At 47.6% G+C, this 18358-nt stretch overlaps 2 protein-coding genes across 6 annotated transcripts in view; one reads left to right on the forward strand and one right to left on the reverse strand.

Annotated features, from left to right (window-relative positions):
• Nucleotides 1-18358, forward strand: part of adgrg1 (adhesion G protein-coupled receptor G1) — a 361835-nt gene that overhangs the window by 158377 nt on the left and 185100 nt on the right. The gene's annotated exons all lie outside the window — the stretch shown is intronic.
• vps13c (vacuolar protein sorting 13 homolog C) overlaps nucleotides 1-18358 on the reverse strand; it is a 102671-nt gene that overhangs the window by 30041 nt on the left and 54272 nt on the right. For all 5 annotated transcript variants that reach the window (XM_080764931.1, XM_080764929.1, XM_080764930.1 and 2 more), the window contains 15 exons: nucleotides 17726-17845; nucleotides 16715-16818; nucleotides 15541-15708; nucleotides 14444-14748; nucleotides 14147-14294; nucleotides 13031-13181; nucleotides 12781-12905; nucleotides 12485-12654; nucleotides 10203-10468; nucleotides 9775-10001; nucleotides 9349-9441; nucleotides 8448-8681; nucleotides 7991-8122; nucleotides 1347-1436; nucleotides 687-842 (listed from right to left, as the gene is read on the reverse strand). In XM_080764931.1, coding sequence (XP_080621057.1) covers nucleotides 687-842; nucleotides 1347-1436; nucleotides 7991-8122; nucleotides 8448-8681; nucleotides 9349-9441; nucleotides 9775-10001; nucleotides 10203-10468; nucleotides 12485-12654; nucleotides 12781-12905; nucleotides 13031-13181; nucleotides 14147-14294; nucleotides 14444-14748; nucleotides 15541-15708; nucleotides 16715-16818; nucleotides 17726-17845 — 2489 coding nt within the window. The remainder of the gene's footprint in view (nucleotides 1-686; nucleotides 843-1346; nucleotides 1437-7990; nucleotides 8123-8447; nucleotides 8682-9348; nucleotides 9442-9774; nucleotides 10002-10202; nucleotides 10469-12484; nucleotides 12655-12780; nucleotides 12906-13030; nucleotides 13182-14146; nucleotides 14295-14443; nucleotides 14749-15540; nucleotides 15709-16714; nucleotides 16819-17725; nucleotides 17846-18358) is intronic.

Genomic DNA, 18358 nt, shown 5'->3' on the forward strand with positions numbered 1-18358 from the left:
TGTAATTTTTTTGTTTTTGCTATAGATACAGCTATACAATTTAAAAATGTTGTTGTTGTCAGGAAGAAACCTTTTTGTTTTCGTAATTCTTTTTTTGTATCATACTACAGCGTCACACGAAAGCATCACAAGTAGCAGACCCACCAGCTCGAAACATATCGAATCCTGAAAATAACAGCTGACAGATTCCTTCTTTTTTAATACAAAATTAAAGTTTTTCAGAAAACTTAGGTCACGATTTAGAAGGCATTTGAAGCAGCATCTCGTGGATAGTGTCCACACATAGAGATTGGGAGGTCGGATCCCGGCAGAGTCATACCAGTCCAAGACGGTATACCATTTTGAAAATGGTATAAACCATTTTTCTAAACGGTATACCATTTTGAAAGTGGAAAGTGCCAAATACCACTTTTGGAGTTCGCCCCTTATAAAAAAATATACCCAATGCCTGCTTGACACTCTGCATGAAGGGTTGCAGTGGAGGTAAGTCCCTGAGACATACTGTACTAGAGTCATGTCCAGGGAGTGTAGTTGAACATCAAGCTTAGGCAAGGGTTCCCAACCTTTTGGGATGGGGACCCCCAAAAATACTTTGGCCATGTCTCTCTGGAGATTTAAATCCATTTGATTGGTGACCGCCGTTTTCTCCCATCACGATAGTGTGAAATATGGGAATAGAGCTGTACCTTGGCCAGGTTGGTGAAGACGTTGAGGCAGGACTGGGAGATGGTGATGTTCATGGTGTCTTTGGAACAGATGTTGATGGCAGTTCGAGGTTCCGGAATATTAATGAAGTCATCACCTGGCACAGGGCTTTTATCTTGAAGTGGGTTGTTCTTCATCTTCATGATGGGAACAAGTGGAACACATTTTAATCTATCAAGAACAGATCCCGAGCTGCGCTACTGAATCTGTCGGCAGGGGCATTGGGGATTAGTGGCATGAAAACATAAGCGCCACACAGCAAGAGGAGGGCTGAGGGCAAATTTAAAGGAAACAAACAGCAGAGGGTGCTGTTTTTACCTTGGGTTCCCAGATTGCATCAGTATTAACAGAAGCAATGATGAAAAAAGTGTTTCAGGAACAAAAATACAGCATAATGCTCTTGCAGCATCAGTTTGTATTCAAATTGACAATTATGAATTAAAACTGATGCTGCTTTTATGATATGTTCACGATTACTTCAGTTTTTAGACGCACCTGCATCTGTTCAGACGCACCTGCATCTGAACAAAGTGGATGTGCGAGTATTTCCTTTGCACAGTCAGCATTAACCAAAATGACAAGTGCAAATCATAATGCAAAATAGAGTTGAAGTTGGATGTGTATTGTAGACTGTACTGTACCTCTACTTTGAGGTTCCACAAGCGTTTGCCGTTGTCCACTCGCTCTATGAGAGGTTCCCACACAGCATGCATCTCATTGAAGTAGTTCACCTGTACAACAATGAATTATTCTTATAGTACTATTCCTGGGCACGTACTGTACATGTGGTAATTATATCACAACCATGGTCATGAGACCGTGGACAATATCACCAGAAATAATGACTGAATGACCATAACAGGTCTGTAACTCTGAGTGTGACAAATGGAACCCCATTCGTCACACTCTCAGTTCTATTTCGTCCCTGCTGACCGCCAGAGGCGGTGCTTTAAGCACTGAATACGTCCCTTCGCGCATGCGCAGTCGAGTATTTATACCAACAATGTCAATTTTGACCCCGTGATGACCCCCGGAGTAGTCTATAACTTCCGGCAGTCACCTGGGGCTCAGTCCCTAATTTCTTCTCGCTGCGCAAGTTGTACACAGTACAGAGTTCTACAGCAGAATTGAACTGCATTGTTACAGAACTATTGAGTTGCTGGTAGTCCCGTGACCATTATTGGTCGGAGTAGCGACGCGCGTTCGCCCTCCAGGAACTGCGACTCTTATCATCTTATCATCTTATATCTTCTTTTCCCCGTGGGAACGAACTAAAGGTAAGCAAACAACCCCTGTGCGCATAGGCTGCGTGCGCGCTGCTTCCCTGCCACACACACGGTTGCGTGCTACGATCGGTGACCTGATAGCGTCCCGTTCAGCACTGGTTAAAGCTGAACGGATAAGTTCGGGTCTCTTTGCCAGCTTACACTGTTTGATTCCCATGCATGCATTTAATTGAATTGTATGCTATGCGGTAGTGCTAGTGACGGCAAGCGTAGCGCTGCCCGCTCCCAGCACGTTAGCCGACATTGCTAATTTGCTATTGTTTATTGTTTAGTTTTCTGTTTAGCCCGTGTCTGCGACGCGGCACGCCGCAGCACGGTGCAACTCGAGTAACACTCATTCTGTGTACTGTAGTGTACTTATTTAATGATACTATTAAGCTTATAGTTTAAGTTTGGCGTTACTTCAGTAACCCCGGATATGTGAATTAGCTTGACTGATTTGGTCGTCACTGTTTTCAAGAGTGTACTTTAATTTCGGCATAGAGTCACTGCCTCTTTATAGGTTGTTGTTTGTCAAATTAGATATATGTAACTATACGTTGTATTGTTATTATTATTATATACTAATTAATAATATAATATTAATAGTATATATTAATATAATAATAATTATATATTATATATATTATATTATTATTATATACTGTATGTAATTATATATTATATATATTGTATTATTATTATATACTATATATAATTATATATTATATATACTGTTCTATCGCTGTTAAAGCACCCCTTAGCCGGCATAGGTGGCGTGCGCGCCCCCTTCCTCCAGCTAAGCGGCCTTTAGCACAGCCAACAGTAGCCTCTGCTGGCACAGGCAGCGTCTGCGCTCCCTCCCTCCAGCATACGGCTCCACCTCTAGCAACCACTAGCGTCCGCGCTCTGGGCTACATCTGTGGGTTACCGATGGACGAACCCTGCCACCACCTGTGCACCTCCTGTCAGGCTCCTCTGCGGCCAGAGGATGGGCATGACCTCTGCCCTGGGTGTCTTGGCCCCCAACATCTGAGGGAGGCACTCGGCGACAACCCATGCATGAACTGCACCATCATGCCCCGGGAGGTGAGGATAGCCAGGTTGGCACAGGTGGAGAAGGTGGACGGTGAGCTTCCCCCATTGGGCATGCTAACCCAACGACAGACCAGGGCTTCCAAGCGTCGATCCACCACACCTGCTACCTCGACCCCTGCTTCCAAGAGAAGGGCGGGGCCTGACCATAGGCTATCATCTAAGGTCGACCAGATGTCTGCCGACCTGGCCCTAATGAGGGCCATGTTCATGGCCCGTCAGCCCGAGATCCAGCCGGAGGACGTAGAACCACCTACTCCGCCGATGCCGCACCTGATCCCTGAGGGTCAGGACCCGGACACACTGTCCCTGGCGGCCTCAGCCACCCACTTCCACGACTATGACGAAAGTGAGGCGGATGGGGCAGAGGCGGCTTCCGAGGCCTCTGAGCAGGGCTCGTACTCATCAGCCCAGACCGGTCTGACTGAGACGGCTGGCGGCTCCATGAGGGCCGCCCTGTACATGGCTCTTGATCATCAGGGCCTGGCTGGACCGCAGCAGGCGGAGTCAGCCCCGTCAAGCCGTTTCTTCAAGAACAAGCCAGCCCCCTCTAGCTTTACCGTTCCTCACTCAGAGGACTTCCTGAAGGAGCTACACACTTGCTGGAGAGACTCGAAGGCTTGCTCTCGTCTCTCTGCCGATGGGCGTATGCTCGCGGCCATGGACAACCCGGAAGGAGTCGGCCTGCAGCGCATGCCGGCTGTGGAGCCCTGCATCGCTTCCTTAGTTGTCGACCCCGACGAGGCGCTACGGCAGGACACCAGGTGCCCCCGACCCCAGTGCAGGACCACCGATGACCTCCTCATAAGGGCTTATGATGCAGGAGCCCGTGCCGGGAGGATCTCCAACTCCCTGTCACACCTCATGCTCGCCCTCTCTGCATCTCTGCAGGCGAACAACGCGAGCGCAGAGCCCGCAGACGCCAACACCCTCTGCGACGCATCACTGGAGGCATTCGGCCTCATGTCAAGAGAGCTGGGACGGATGATGTCCACTCTCGTTCAGGCGCGGCGCCAAGTCTGGCTCTCTCAGGCCAACCTGACTGAGAAGACCAGGGCAACCCTGCGCGGTCTTCCAGTGGTGCCGGGAGCGATATTCGGCCCAGCTGCGAGGGAAGCGCTGGACCGCACAATCCGGGCCAGGGCGGACAAGGAGCAGCTGTCAAGCCTGAGGCGACAGCGCATGCCTCCCCCAGAGGGACCTCCCAACAGGAGCAGAGGCCCCTCGGCCGCCACCCGAGCTCGCCTGCCACAGGCCCCCACTTGGGGCCAGCGCACTTCCCAGCGGACTGAACAGAGGCAGGGCCATAACCCTGGCCGGCCCTCTACTAGGCAGTTTCGTGCCCCGGGCCCTGGGGGACCCCCCCCCAGGGCCCCTAGGGGCCGGGGGGGCAGACGCTGAGACCACGCGGCCGGCCGTCGGATACTTTACACCTCAGCAGCTCAGGTACTGGGCTGCTCAAGCTTCGGACACGTGGGTGATTGCCACCTTAACCCACGGGTACAAGCTTCAGTTCCGACGCCGGCCCCCCACAGCCGGCCGGGTCAGAATGACCACTATAGCCGACCCGGCAAAGGCCCTTGCCCTAGACCAGGAGCTGTCCATCCTCCTGGCCAAGGGCGCCATCGAAGCAGTAGACCCCCGGGAGCACCCCAGGGGGTTCTACTCCACATACTTCCTAGTGCCAAAGAAGACAGGCGGTTTTCGCCCCGTCTTAGACCTGAGGGTGCTAAACAAATACATGAAGGTCATTCCGTTCCACATGTTGACCTCAAGGGACGTCCTGCAATCCATCGCCCACAGGGAATGGTTCACATCAGTGGACCTAAAGGACGCATATTTTCATGTCCCCATTGCTCGGCAACACCGCCAGTTCCTGCGGTTTGCCTATCGAGGCCGCCACTGGCAGTTCAGAGTTCTGCCGTTCGGACTCTCCCTCTCTCCGAGAGTATTCACGAGGTGTGTGGCAGCGGCGCTGGCGCCTCTCCAATCGCAGGGCGTCAAGATCCTGCCATACCTCGACGACTGGCTGATCTGTGCGCCATCCCAGGCGCTGGTAGCCGAGGACACAGCACGTCTCCTGTCCCATGCAGCCCGGCTGGGGTTAAAGGTAAATGTGGAAAAAAGTTGCCTGATCCCATCCCAAACCACAACATTTATTGGTCTGGCGTTACACACCAGAACGATGAAAGCCTGTCCGTCCTCACGCCGGGTGGACGACATTATGAAGTTTCTTCCCATGTTCCGGAGAGGCAGTCGGCTGTCGCTCATCACATTCCTCCGCCTCTTGGGCAAACTGACGTCCGTGGCGGCCGTTGTCCCCCTGGGTTTGCTGCGACTGCGCCCCATGCAGAGGTGGCTGAACAGTTTTCAGTTGGACGCCGAGCGACACAGACACAAAAAGATAACCGTGTCACAACAGTGTCTACTCGCCCTAGCCCCATGGAGAGACAGGGCTTACCTGTCGAGGGGGGTCCCTATGGGGTCCATTCCCTCTCGCAGGGAGATCGTCACCACCGACGCTTGCCCCCTGGGCTGGGGTGCGGTGTGGCAGAGCAGGACAGCTCGCAACCAGTGGTCGGCGGAAGATCGCCGAGACCACATAAACGTGCTGGAGCTACGTGCGGTGCACATGGCTCTACAACGCTTCCTGCCATACTTGAGAGGCAGGCACATACTCGTACGGTCAGACAACACCTCAACCGTATTCCACATCAACCACCAGGGCGGAACCAAGTCTGCACGACTACTAGAGGTGTCCACAGACCTGCTGACGTGGGCGGCCCCCCGTCTCACCAGCCTACGGGCGGTGCACATACCAGGGGAGCGGAACCACCTCGCAGACTTCCTCTCCCGCCAGAAGCCCCCGTCAGGGGAATGGCGCCTCCATCCAGAGGTGGTGCACACCATCTGGGCCCGCTTCGGGAGAGCACAGGTGGACCTATTCGCTTCAGGGGAGTCAACCCACTGCCCTCGCTGGTTTTCCCTAGCGGAAACCATCAGTCCTCTAGGCCTGGACGCACTGGCGCACCCCTGGCCACAGGAGCTGCTCTATGCATTTCCACCACTTCCTCTGGTACGTTCAGTTCTCCAGAGGGTCGTTCAGGAGGGTCACACCATCCTGCTGGTGGCCCCTTTCTGGCCAGGGAGGACATGGTTCCCCCTGCTCCACAGCCTCTGTCACGGAACGCCTTGGCGCCTCCCCGACAGGAGGGACCTACTGTCACAGCTGGGAGGCCGGATCTGGCACCCATGCCCACAACGCCTCCAGCTGTGCGTCTGGCCGCTCAGGGGCCGGAGCCACTGCTGAGCAGCCCGGTGAGATACACCATACTGAACGCCAGAGCGCCGTCCACCAGGCTACAGTATGACAACAGGTGGAAGCTGTTTTCCAGCTGGTGTAGGGATCTGGGCGAAGACCCAGTACACTGCCCTGTACCCAAAATCCTGGAGTTCCTACAATCTCTACTAGGTAAGGGCCGGTCCCCCTCTACCTTGAAGGTTTACGTGGCAGCAATTTCCTGCCGCCATGTGGCAATTAACGACCGCACAGTAGGGAGCCACAACCTGGTGTCCCTCTTCCTGAGAGGGGCTCGGAGGCTGCATCCCCCGAGAGCTCCGAGGGCTCCGTTATGGGACCTTAACCGGGTACTGGACGCCCTGTGCGGGCCTCCCTTCGAACCCTTGGCACAGGCCGAGCTGAAGTGGGCGTCATACAAGACATCCCTTCTCCTGGCCATTACATCGGCAAAGCGCGTCAGTGAACTGCACGCTCTGTCAGTCAGTGAAACATGTCTGAGGTGGAACGCAGACGGCTCGGGGGTCACGCTGTGGCCAAACATAGCATTCCTCCCGAAGGTGCTGTCGCAGGCTCACCTCAACCAGCCTATCAGGCTGGCTCGATTTAACCCCCCACCTGGAGAGGGGACAGACAAACTGGAGCTGTTGTGCCCAGTCCGGGCTCTGAGAGCCTACATTGAAGCTACTGCACGCATCAGGCGGGCAGAGCAGCTATTCCTTTGCCATAGTGGTGTGAACAAAGGCGGCGCTCTCTCCAAGCAGCGCCTGTCCCACTGGATTGTAGACACAATCAGCCACGCCTATGAGGTAAGTAACCTCCCCGTACCATCAGGTGTACGGTGCCACTCTACAAGGAGCATTTCCACATCGTGGGCTGCCATGAGAGGGGTGCCCTTGGAGGACATTTGTGCCGCCGCCTCATGGGCTTCGGCAGGCACTTTCTCAAGATTTTACAGGGTGAACGTGGCCACTCCCCACCCATTGGACGTGGTCCTCTTCCCCGAATCCTCCGGTTCTACCCTTTGAGGTTTGTAATCAGGATTCCTCGTGACTTGTCTGGTATAAGTCATTCAGTGCTTAAAGCACCGCCTCTGGCGGTCAGCAGGGACGAAATAGAACGATAGTTACGTATGTAACTACGGTTCTATGAGTCCTGAATGACCGCCAGAGGCACTCTTGTCACTCAGAATCCTCGTGTTCTCGCGAGAAGATTCTGTAGGGACTGAGCCCCAGGTGACTGCCGGAAGTTATAGACTACTCCGGGGGTCATCACGGGGTCAAAATTGACATTGTTGGTATAAATACTCGACTGCGCATGCGCGAAGGGACGTATTCAGTGCTTAAAGCACCGCCTCTGGCGGTCATTCAGGACTCATAGAACCGTAGTTACATACGTAACTATCGAATTATGGGGGTCCTTGAAAATAAAAGAAGTTTGAGAAGCACTAGTCCTCCTAATGTGTCATATTCCGATGAAATCCTGGAGACTGACATCCACTACTTGCCATGTCAGTGGCAAGTCTTATGGCTTGCCACTGACATTTGTCCGTGTACGGACACATTGATGACCCCTGATCACAACACCCCCTTAAGAACGCCCTCGCCACCACAACCACCCACATCACCTCCAAAGTCATGTCAGCTGTTAAGTTGAGCAGGGAGGACCAGTTCTTCGCCGAACCACTGAAAGACGACTCAGCCAGGAGCAGAGGCACCGTTCTGTGGCCCAACCCTGACTCCAGAGTCACCTGGACTACCTGCAAGACAGATAAGGTACAGTGGGCTCACACCGAGCATTGTAGTCTGTTTACACACTGGCTGAGCCACTATAGGAACCCACTGTTGTCAAAAATGTTCCAGATACATTTACAGTTATCTTTTGATTCAAGAGATTCCCGAGTTGGTTCAAGACAGTACGCAAGTAAGACTGCACTCTCGCATCACATCTGTCTCTTCCAGATTTCTTAACTTAATGATGCTTTACTTGTTGTGGTGTGTTAACCTGCATGCAACCTATGTATTGTAAGCATAATAAGACACAAGAAACTAAATCTTCTACAAATGTACAGGAAAACAGCATACCTTGACATCCACAGTGAAGGTCTCACCCTGGTTGGATCCATCCTGGTCCCTGAAGCTCTCCGTGATCTCGGTGGCCGGCTCCACCCCAAGGAACCAGTAGTTGCAGGCATAGATGTTCATGACGGACCACAGGTTGCTAACATCCGCCTCAGCCACCTGGTTCTGATCGCCCTTTGGCTCTGATGTCATGGCTGCGGTGATAGTCATCACCGTGTTAAGGATGACCGGTGAGATCTACGGGAAATGCGATTTGGACACTAAATTACTTACATACTATGATACATTTAGGGGGATTACCTCTGTTTAGTACACGGCCTGATTGAATGCTTGATTATGATTACTTGATTACTGACTGAATTCAGCAGTCTGTAATTTCTGTATAATGACTGCTGTCTAAAACAAACGCTCAGAGCACCTGCTGCACTGCTTGATTTTGTGCCCAACTTCATATAAACAAACACACAATGTCATTTACAGCTAAACATTGCTCTCACAATTTTTTTGAAAACATTTGAAGCGAGAAATAGACAATAACCTAAAATGTATTCTATTGTATCAACACTTCCTGTTGTTTTCCGAGGCGACCGTGTTGCGCTGGACGGACGTAATGGAATACTTTCATTACCGTAAGAATGGTAATACTTCGTTTTGTTGTTACTTGTGGGTCAATTTACTTTAGTAATTTATTTATTAAGTGTCCAAGTAATAAGCGGGATGATGAAGATCCCTCGGCTTTGCCTTCGGCATCTAATCATCCTGTCAGGGATTATTTCTCAACAATGACCGCCTCGCCGTCAATTATGCCTTACATACAGTACTAGCATAATACAGTTGCAGGATAAATGCATGGATGCTCCTGCAGTATACTGCTGTAGAGTTTACTCAGAAGGGTTTAACATACCTTAACAATGACCTCCTCCACAGTCACACCACCAGTCAGCGGTTGGTTGGGCTGAGTTCTGGTTTCTAACACAACAGAGCATGGCATCAACACCTGTTGACCAGTTCAATAAAGACACATTCCATACATTAGAATACTCTATGTACAGTGTCCATTCCTGTCCCAAATTATGTTGTGGTTTTTATAATAGACACATTTACAAGCAAGAGAAGAGGATACAGCGGTATCGACAATTGTCAGTGAGATATGTGATTTTCAAACTATCGCTTCATCTAACACAATTAATATTAGATTTTCCTATTAGTATCTTCATAATTAGGAAACATTACAAAAGGTCAGGTCAGGTGAAAATGTATCAGTGCTGTGACATGATTCCAAATGACGCTCATCTTTGACAACAGATATGCAGACAGTAGTGACTCTCACAGTGGTGACAGCCTTGTCCATCTGGTTGTGGAGAAAGGGACAAGCCAGGACTTTGAGCTCCCTGAGGTTGGCCCTCATATCCTGGGCCCCGTTGTCCTCCATCAGCAGACTGAAGTCACACTGGAACGATGCCACCAGGGCAGGAGCATCTGCCTTCATGAGGCTGGCCACAAACACCACCTCTGGGTCCACCACCACTGCTCGCAACCTGGTCCTGGTTGTTGGGGCTAAGAAATATATATTTTACATTATTGTTGTTATTATTACTTTATATAATATCATCTTCTGAGGGGAGGGGCAAAAGTCAAGAAACATCAAGAAAAGAGTAATTAACAATTAACTTTGTCCCCTCCTATAATGATGATATACAAGATCACAATGCGTTGCAACATGACACATTATGCTGTTCCACTTTGACTTTGACTCACCAGCCTTGGTTTGGGCAGCGACAGTGTGAATCTTCAGAGCTAGCTTGGTGTCGGTGTGTGGGGTGGCAGAGCTAACGGCTGGCTGCTCGGGGCTGCTCGGAGGCAGGGCCTTGATGAAGAAGTCTCCAACGGCCATGAGGAACTCCACGCTGGCACAGACGTACAGCTTCTGCAGTATGGCCACCAGCTCCCTCTCCCTGCTGCTCTGGCGGTACGTCACGTCAATCATGGCCTCCTCGCTGTCCTCGTCCCTCTTGCTGATCATCCTGAAGGAAGAAGAGGAACACGACCGTTGACAAGGTTATGTTATGGCTTTTTCCATAGGAACCATATTATCTCTGTTCATTGTGGTACCGTTTATTAACGCAAAAAAGTCTTCTGAAATAATATATATTCAAAGATTTGTGCTGCATTTTCACGATTTTTCAAAAATATCAGACCTACAAGCTCGTAGCACGCCACTCGGTGGCGCACTATGAGCTTGTAGATCTGCTATTTTTCAATAGCTAAAGTATAACATAATGCTTAGTTAAAAATCATCATCATATAATATTTATAAAATAATAATCAAATATGACATTATTGCATAGCAACATTTTAATAGTTCAATTAACCTTAGAACACTAAATCTAAAAAAAATCTCTGAGGATAATTGAAGACCCCAACCACCCCCACGAAATACTTTTCTTTTTTGTTTGCATGTTCTCCCGTGTCCCCTATCGTAGGTACCCTCACAAAAAAAAACATGCAGTAATCCTGGTCTCTAAACTGCCTCCCCCTGGCCAGCCGGGGTGCCTGATGGAGGGGAAAGGAACTGGTTGGAATAACGTGTTCCTTCCACGCGCTACGTCCAACCAGAGAAACTCCCCCCTGTCAGGTGTAAAAGAGCGACTTGGACACTCATGCATGAAGGAAGCATGAGTTCAAGTCCGTTGCTCTCCCCAGGTTGGCGGAGGGTGTGTAGAGCCCAGGGTCACATTAGATAATTGACACAGGGGTGAAAAATGGGTTATAAAATCGTGGGATAAAAATTATATATAAAATAATTATATATACTTTTCTCACCCAGCACGCACAAGCAGGCTGAGGAACAGGCTGTCAGAATATTAAATGAAAAGTGACTATGAATGTGCAATAATAACCTTCCATATTCTGCACTATGCACTTTTGACTGACATTATTGCCCTGAGTTTATTGTGTGTTTTAGGTTTCATCATGTTTTTATGATCATGTTTTTATTGGAGCTTCTGAGCGTACGTTTTTCACATGTATGTACCTAAACCGTGCCTCTAAGTGACAATAAAGTGAATCTGAAACCCGGGTGATTTTCACCCGAACAATTATGTTTATGTGATTTTCATAATGTTGCTGATGTCTGATGCTAGTGGGTCCTTGGGTACCTTCAGGATGCTCAGTGACATCATAGAACGTAGTTTCCCTGCAGGTGTCCGGGTGAATTTCACCCGGGTTTAGTGATAAGAGTGTAAACAAAAAATTCCATACGGCCACGATGGGCATTTGATGCAATTAGAGTAGACTGTGCCTTCACTAGACCATTCTCACAGCCAAAATAACAGATTTATTTTCTTCTTTTTTTGTTTGAGTAGGCCTACCTCAATTTGCCATTAGAATTTGCCATTTAAAGTTTGATGAGAAATATGTTTTGTATGGAATATATTATCAGGTAAAATATACCCGGTTTTAGTGATGGTGTGACAACATTTGCGTTTAGTGTTCTTGGTTTAAAAGGAAACTTCATGGTTCTAACATAAAACAACTAAAAACAATTATATAAACTAATTTATCTTTTGGGTCACGAGCTAAAAGGTTTGGGAACCACTGATCTACAGTATCTATCAACTGCTCTATTTATTTGTGACTTACCAGCAAGGAAGTAACACATTTGTGGAGGTAGAAAAGAGAATATAACAATAACAAAAAATAAGAGAAATCAGGATTCCTTTAACTTGTTGCCTTGATGAGATGATATCATGTCATGCATGCACAGTGTCATGATTCCATTACTTTAGAAAGCAGACCTAGCACGCTGGCCCGCACGTGAATAGACGCCCTAGACGGGTCGCATATAAGAAAAAAGTTAAACACATTTCAACTATTACACAATAGGCAAATGTTCTGTGACAATATCTACAAGCTCACAATGCGCCGTGAACATAATGGATCAGCTGTTTTCCTCAAAGAGATCTGGAGTAGTGGGGGGGGGGGAAGGAGAAGGATCATGTACAGAGCCATGTACCCATGTACGAGGTCCAGTCTCTTACCGTGAGGTGACTCTCTGCATCCCGGTCCTCAGGTCATCCAGGGTGCAAGTGGTGAGGACGGTGTTTACTTCTACCATGCCGTTGGCCAACATCCTCCCAGAGGCCTTCAACAGGTGGAAGGCCAACTCTCCCAGGCGCAGGCTCTCCTGGTGCTGACCCAGGGCAGATGGCTGGGTATGATCAATAAAGGGGAAAAAAAGCTATTATCAATCAGCCAACCCATTGCGGAGAATAACACCTAAAGTATTTCTCACTTTAAAAATCACGAACCAACGGAAAAGAAAGAAAGAAAGCACCTGTTTTGGGTCATTGTTGTAGAGCACCAGTCCGAGGGATTCAATGTTGAAGTTGAATTTCATGGTCTCTGGTTGTTCTTCCTCATCCTCCTCTGTCGTGCTCTCCCTGGGTTCCTCTGCATATTCTGAAGAGACACACCACCACAAAGAGCACTGTTCAAGAACCTCACACACACACACACACACACACACACACACACACACACACACACACACACACACACACACACACCAAGATGGGTCACCTGACCTGGGAGTGCGGGCTTGGTGGTTTTCAGATTAAGGCTGATCTGTGTGTGGGAAGCGGGGTCAGGCTTGTCCAGCTCCAGACCACTTGCCTCTCCCAAGTTGTCCATCAGGATTCTCAAAAACACCCTCAAGTCCTCCTGACTCAATGCCACCTACATGGGGAACAGAGGTGGATCTCAGCCGTTTGCCCAAAAATACAGATACATCCACAAATGCCCATATATGGAGTACTCCGACATCATAGTACTGAATCTGAAGTCATAGTCTGGCCTGGACTCCACATTTGGGCATGGCTAACACGGAACACCATATATGGCCATGAAAGGGGCAGCCATTTCTGTGTTGGCTGCTCAAATTGTTAGGCAGTGGTTTCTGTTGTGTCTGACATCTGTACACGTAATAAATTCCAGCCACAGCCGTCTGTAAATGCCCAGATGAGCCTCATGGTCCGTCTTGCAGGCTTCAAACCTGCGGCAGAGTGGTTCAATTTCACCTTTCGGGCGGATAAGAACCCTTAATAAATATAGTATTACCCCTTTTTAACCCTCAGCCATATGGAACCAGGAAATCACGTGATCGCTAAGAAAAGATCCACTCCCATTCTATAGGCTATCTTCACTTGCGTTTTGCTGTGCTTTTAGTTCCTCTTCCTGGTTAACCTGGTTAGGGACAGGGTTAGTAATGTGGCGAGTCGGAATGGCCATGTGTCAAATAGCGGCTTCGGAATGCGGGGTGAATGTATTATATTAATCATACAGATATAATTATCATTATTGTGGCCCATCATTTTATATTCTATCCAATTTGGTTATATTAGAATACCGTAGTAGATTATTATTTTTGTCCCGTTTTCTGTTCTGGGAACTATCGCTAGATGAAAAACATCCCCCCAAGACAAGGTTATGAATCCACCCACCACATACACACAATTCTTTTTTATCCTCTTCTACTCCATTCTTAATCTTAACATTTCCAGCCCTGCCTGCTATGCTTTTGACTCTTGTGTTTTAAGGAAGTACACTACTACAGTAATATACTTTTGGAGTCAAAGCAATTTTCTAACACACTCTTTAGCCAGTCACAGTCACAACACAATCAAGGAGGAGAGGAATCATACTTTCATTGGTTTGAGGTCTCCATCGATTTCTATGGCAGCCATCTTCTTGTACCAGGAGGCTGCCAAATTTCTCTTAACAGTCAGAAGCAGGTTGACTGGTTGTAGTAGCTCAGTTTTGGACTGGGTCAATGAAGGGTCCACAGACATCCTGGTAGAAACACATTCACTTTTGACAATGGATAATTGGATACTATTGAACTATTCCATGTAACATCACCTTAATCCCAGGTTCTCTTAGCCAGTATAAGAGCTCATTTGGGCTATCGTAAACAGTATAAGGCATTTACATTCACTGACCTAGAAAGTTTAAGCTGTGTTAACTGGACATCCATGTTCTCGATAACGGCTGGTAGAGGGCAGCCCTCTGCGGGCACCAGGGAGAAGGTGTTCCCTATGGTGATTAGACCCAGGTCCACCTCCAGTGCATTCTGTGAGACAGACGACTGCGGGATGATGATGAGCGGCGCCTTCAGTTTGATGTCCATGGAGAGGCGGAAGCTCTTCTGGGCAAAGTCCCGGACGCTGGAGGCTGCCTTCTCTGCTGCCTGGGCCGTAGCAGCGCTCAGAGCCTCCTTGGCTGTCTGGAAGTTGTTCGTGAAGTTCTGAAAGAAATGGTAAATAATTTATTTCCGAAAAGCATGCATTAACTTAACTGTAGATATGCTGGCATGTTTTCAAGTACAGTATGTAATCAAGTCAAATCAAATCAAGCTTTATTTATATAGCACATTTAAAACAATCGGGATTGACCAAAGTGCTTTACACAATAAAATCTAGAGACAGTTATGCATACAAAATACAAAAACATAATTTGGTCATCAAAGTCAGCGGCGCAACGAGACAGTAGACGTCAGTAGACATGGAAGTCAGTGGCGTAATGAGACAGTAGACGTCAATAGACCCCCTCCCATGCGTGTGGCGCGGCCGCAGGTGAAGACAGCCCAAACTGTGTTGGTCTATAAACAGCAGCGCACTGTCACACAGTAGTTGCAGTAGTTGCGAACGTACCTGCCGCAATTGTGAACAGAGCAGCAGCAGCTCTGCGAGGTCGGGGGAGCTCACTGCACCGTCGCCTCTTCTGACTTCCTCCACGTTATTAGCCTACCCTACGCTAGAGCTGTTGAGGGGGCAGGGCACGTGTGTGCTAGCAGCAGCCAGCAGCCACCACTGGGCTCCACCAAACTTTGGTCAACTCAACTGTCATTGCATCTCTGTATGTATTTATAATTTGATTTTACCGATACCGATACCGATTTGATTTTATGGTGGGCGCCTGGGCGGCCGTGTGCCCCAAATGACTCTGGGCCCCAACACAATTGCGTTGTGAATCAAGTACAGTATGACATAAATCCATCTATACTATCTATCCACTGCTCTATTCATTTGTGACTTACCAGTAAGGAAATAACAAATTTGTGGAGGTAGATCACTTGGATGCATCCCACGTTGAGCTTGACTTTGCCGTCCACTTTGGATGTGTCTGCATAGCCTGCCCCTTCAGTGGCATTGGGAGTCAAACCCATGTTGAAACTGAATACTTCATTTCCTACTATGGAGATGGCCTGGAGGACAGAACGACACACGGTTACGCAAAAAAAGAAAAGTAGATTATTTTCTGCTCGCCGGGCATTAAGCTTAGTGATGAATAACATTGCTCACAATCCTTTTTAAATAGTAAACCAGAATTAGAATTATGTGTGACTCAACTCAACACACAGCTAGGCTTAGATTTTTTTAATTTTTAATGTCAGGTAATCATAAATGGTAAATGGTACATGGTGCATTTATATAGCACCTTTATCCAAGGCACTTCACAGAGATTGTGCATTACATTCACCCACTCACACAACGATGCCGGAGGAAACCATGCAAGGCACCAACCTGCACATGGGGAGCAATTTTGGGTTCAGAGTCTTGCTCAAGGACACTTCGACACTAACTCTGGGGGAGCCCGGGTTCGAACTGGGAACCTTGCGGTTGCCATCCAGTCACTCTACCCCTGAGCCACTGCTCCCAATGATGTATTTGTATCATAGATACAAATAGATTTTGGTTGTTCAACCCACCAGTCAAGTCTTTTTCCTGTGAGACTTTAATACGTATCCCACAATTTAGACCGACATTTGCCATATGGGTGATTTGTTTTGTAGAGGTAATGTATGGTTTCCATTTTTGGAAACTTTACTTGGAAATCTTCATATCTCACAATATATGAAATGAGATTGAAAACTTTTAAGTGGCCTCCTCTTTTTTTCTCCTGCCGGTGAGGAGTCCCCAGCGACGGGAAGACAGTACTGTACCTCCCTCCAACTAAAACTGATGTACTTACCCTCGCACCACCTGACTCTGGGTGCAATACTTATGTATTTCATAACTCCATATATTATCATTGCCATGGCCCTAGTATCTTCATAATGATATACATCATTTTATACAACTTTTTTATTCCAACCTACATTTTTAACTACAATTAGCATTTAGCAGTCAGATGCTCCATACAACTAAGAAAGTGTAAAAAGATAATTCTAAAGTTGTGCTTGAGATTTTAGAACTTATATGGGCACTTGCCTTTTTGTGGATGCTTTTGGGATCAACATTGAGCACATTGAAGTCTTGCATGCGTGCAGATATGTGGGTTTGTGGTCCTTGCATCAGCAGAGATCCATTAATACCTGAGGGACGGGAGAACACTTCAACCATGGCCATGAATCAACACACCTGTGATGAGGTGCCCACCCTGATGATGGCCACCTGCAACCATCTCCGTTTCCTTTGATCACTTAAATCCTATTTTAAAAGTATTATTGTTGTTATGATCTAAAAACAGTTATCTAAGCCAGGGGTTCTCAACGTTTTTGGCTGGGGACCCCCGGAAATGCTTTGGCCGTGTCTCGCGAACCCCGCCCACCCCCCTCCCCACCCCCAATACAAATTGACCGCTACAATAACCTTAATAATAGCAAAAATACATCATAAATAAATACTGAAATCATATATAATCAGTAAGGAAAGTGTATGCATAGTTGCATACTATGTGTACTATGTAAACTCTTAATTTCCATTTTCCAGCCATTTTTTTGGGAGACTCCCCAAAATAATTTGGCGACCCTGGGGGGTCGCGACACACATGTTGAGAACCCCTGATCTAAGCCACTGGTTCCCAAACACTGTGTCGGGACACATTTTTATGGGTCCCTTTATGTTTTGTTACATTTTGATTTTAATTATTATTATTTCAAAACATTTTCAAAAAACATTCATGAAACAAATTCAATTTAATTTTTCAGTCATTCCAAAGACATTCTATACATTAGAAAACAAATGTTTAATTAACAGTGAAAATAGCTACACCCTCACAACGTGGCGCTTCACGTCACGTTGCGAGGTTGTAGATCTGCTACTTTCACTAGTTTGGGTCCTGGGGAGACATCACATTTCTCTTTGGGATCACGAGCTAGAACGTTAGGGAACCAGTGGTCTAGGCAGTATGGTAGGCCCTCATCAATCATACGCATTGCTTTCAGATGATATACTGTGTTTTAGTGGTCTTATTAAATGAGACACATGGTGGTTCTTTACCTTGGATCTTGATCTCAGCAATGTTGCAGTTCTGGTCACACACCAGGACGTTGAAAGCTCCGAGCTGCATCACCACTTTCAGGTCGATGACATTACTGTCAGACGGAGATGCAAGGGCAGCTGGAAGGGAAGACAGGAAGTGTTATTGTGCTTTGTTGACCTAGGTCCCCCAGGGATCTGAATTTGGCTCCTCTGAATGGAATGTTGTGCTTTAAGCCGTATATATATATATATATATATATACACACCGGTATACAGTATATATAAAAAGGCTAGATGGCGCAAGGCGGAGTCTACAGCGCAGTTCACCGGCAGCCATCTTGCAACAGTCAACTTTTCTGGTACTGTATGTTCTATGGTGATCTGCTCAATCAAAAATACTCTTGACGGTTTGGTTTATTACAAACGTTATCATCGTGGCTTTGATTCAGGAAGCTTATCTGCTTAAAGCTTATTCTTCTTTTTTTTTTACTGTATATGGAAGTCCAGTATACATATACAGGATCATCTGACGTTTATAACAAACCAACCCGTTTGAAAATTGGTTGAAAATTCAGCAAGTTATGGTTATTTAAAAAGTGCATGCACCATAGACACACTGTTATGACTGAGCGAGCTGACTGTAGCAGCAAG

This window comes from Protomyctophum bolini, assembly GCF_963924005.1.
Source record: "Protomyctophum bolini genome assembly, chromosome: 1".
Taxonomy (NCBI): Eukaryota; Metazoa; Chordata; class Actinopteri; order Myctophiformes; family Myctophidae; genus Protomyctophum; species Protomyctophum bolini.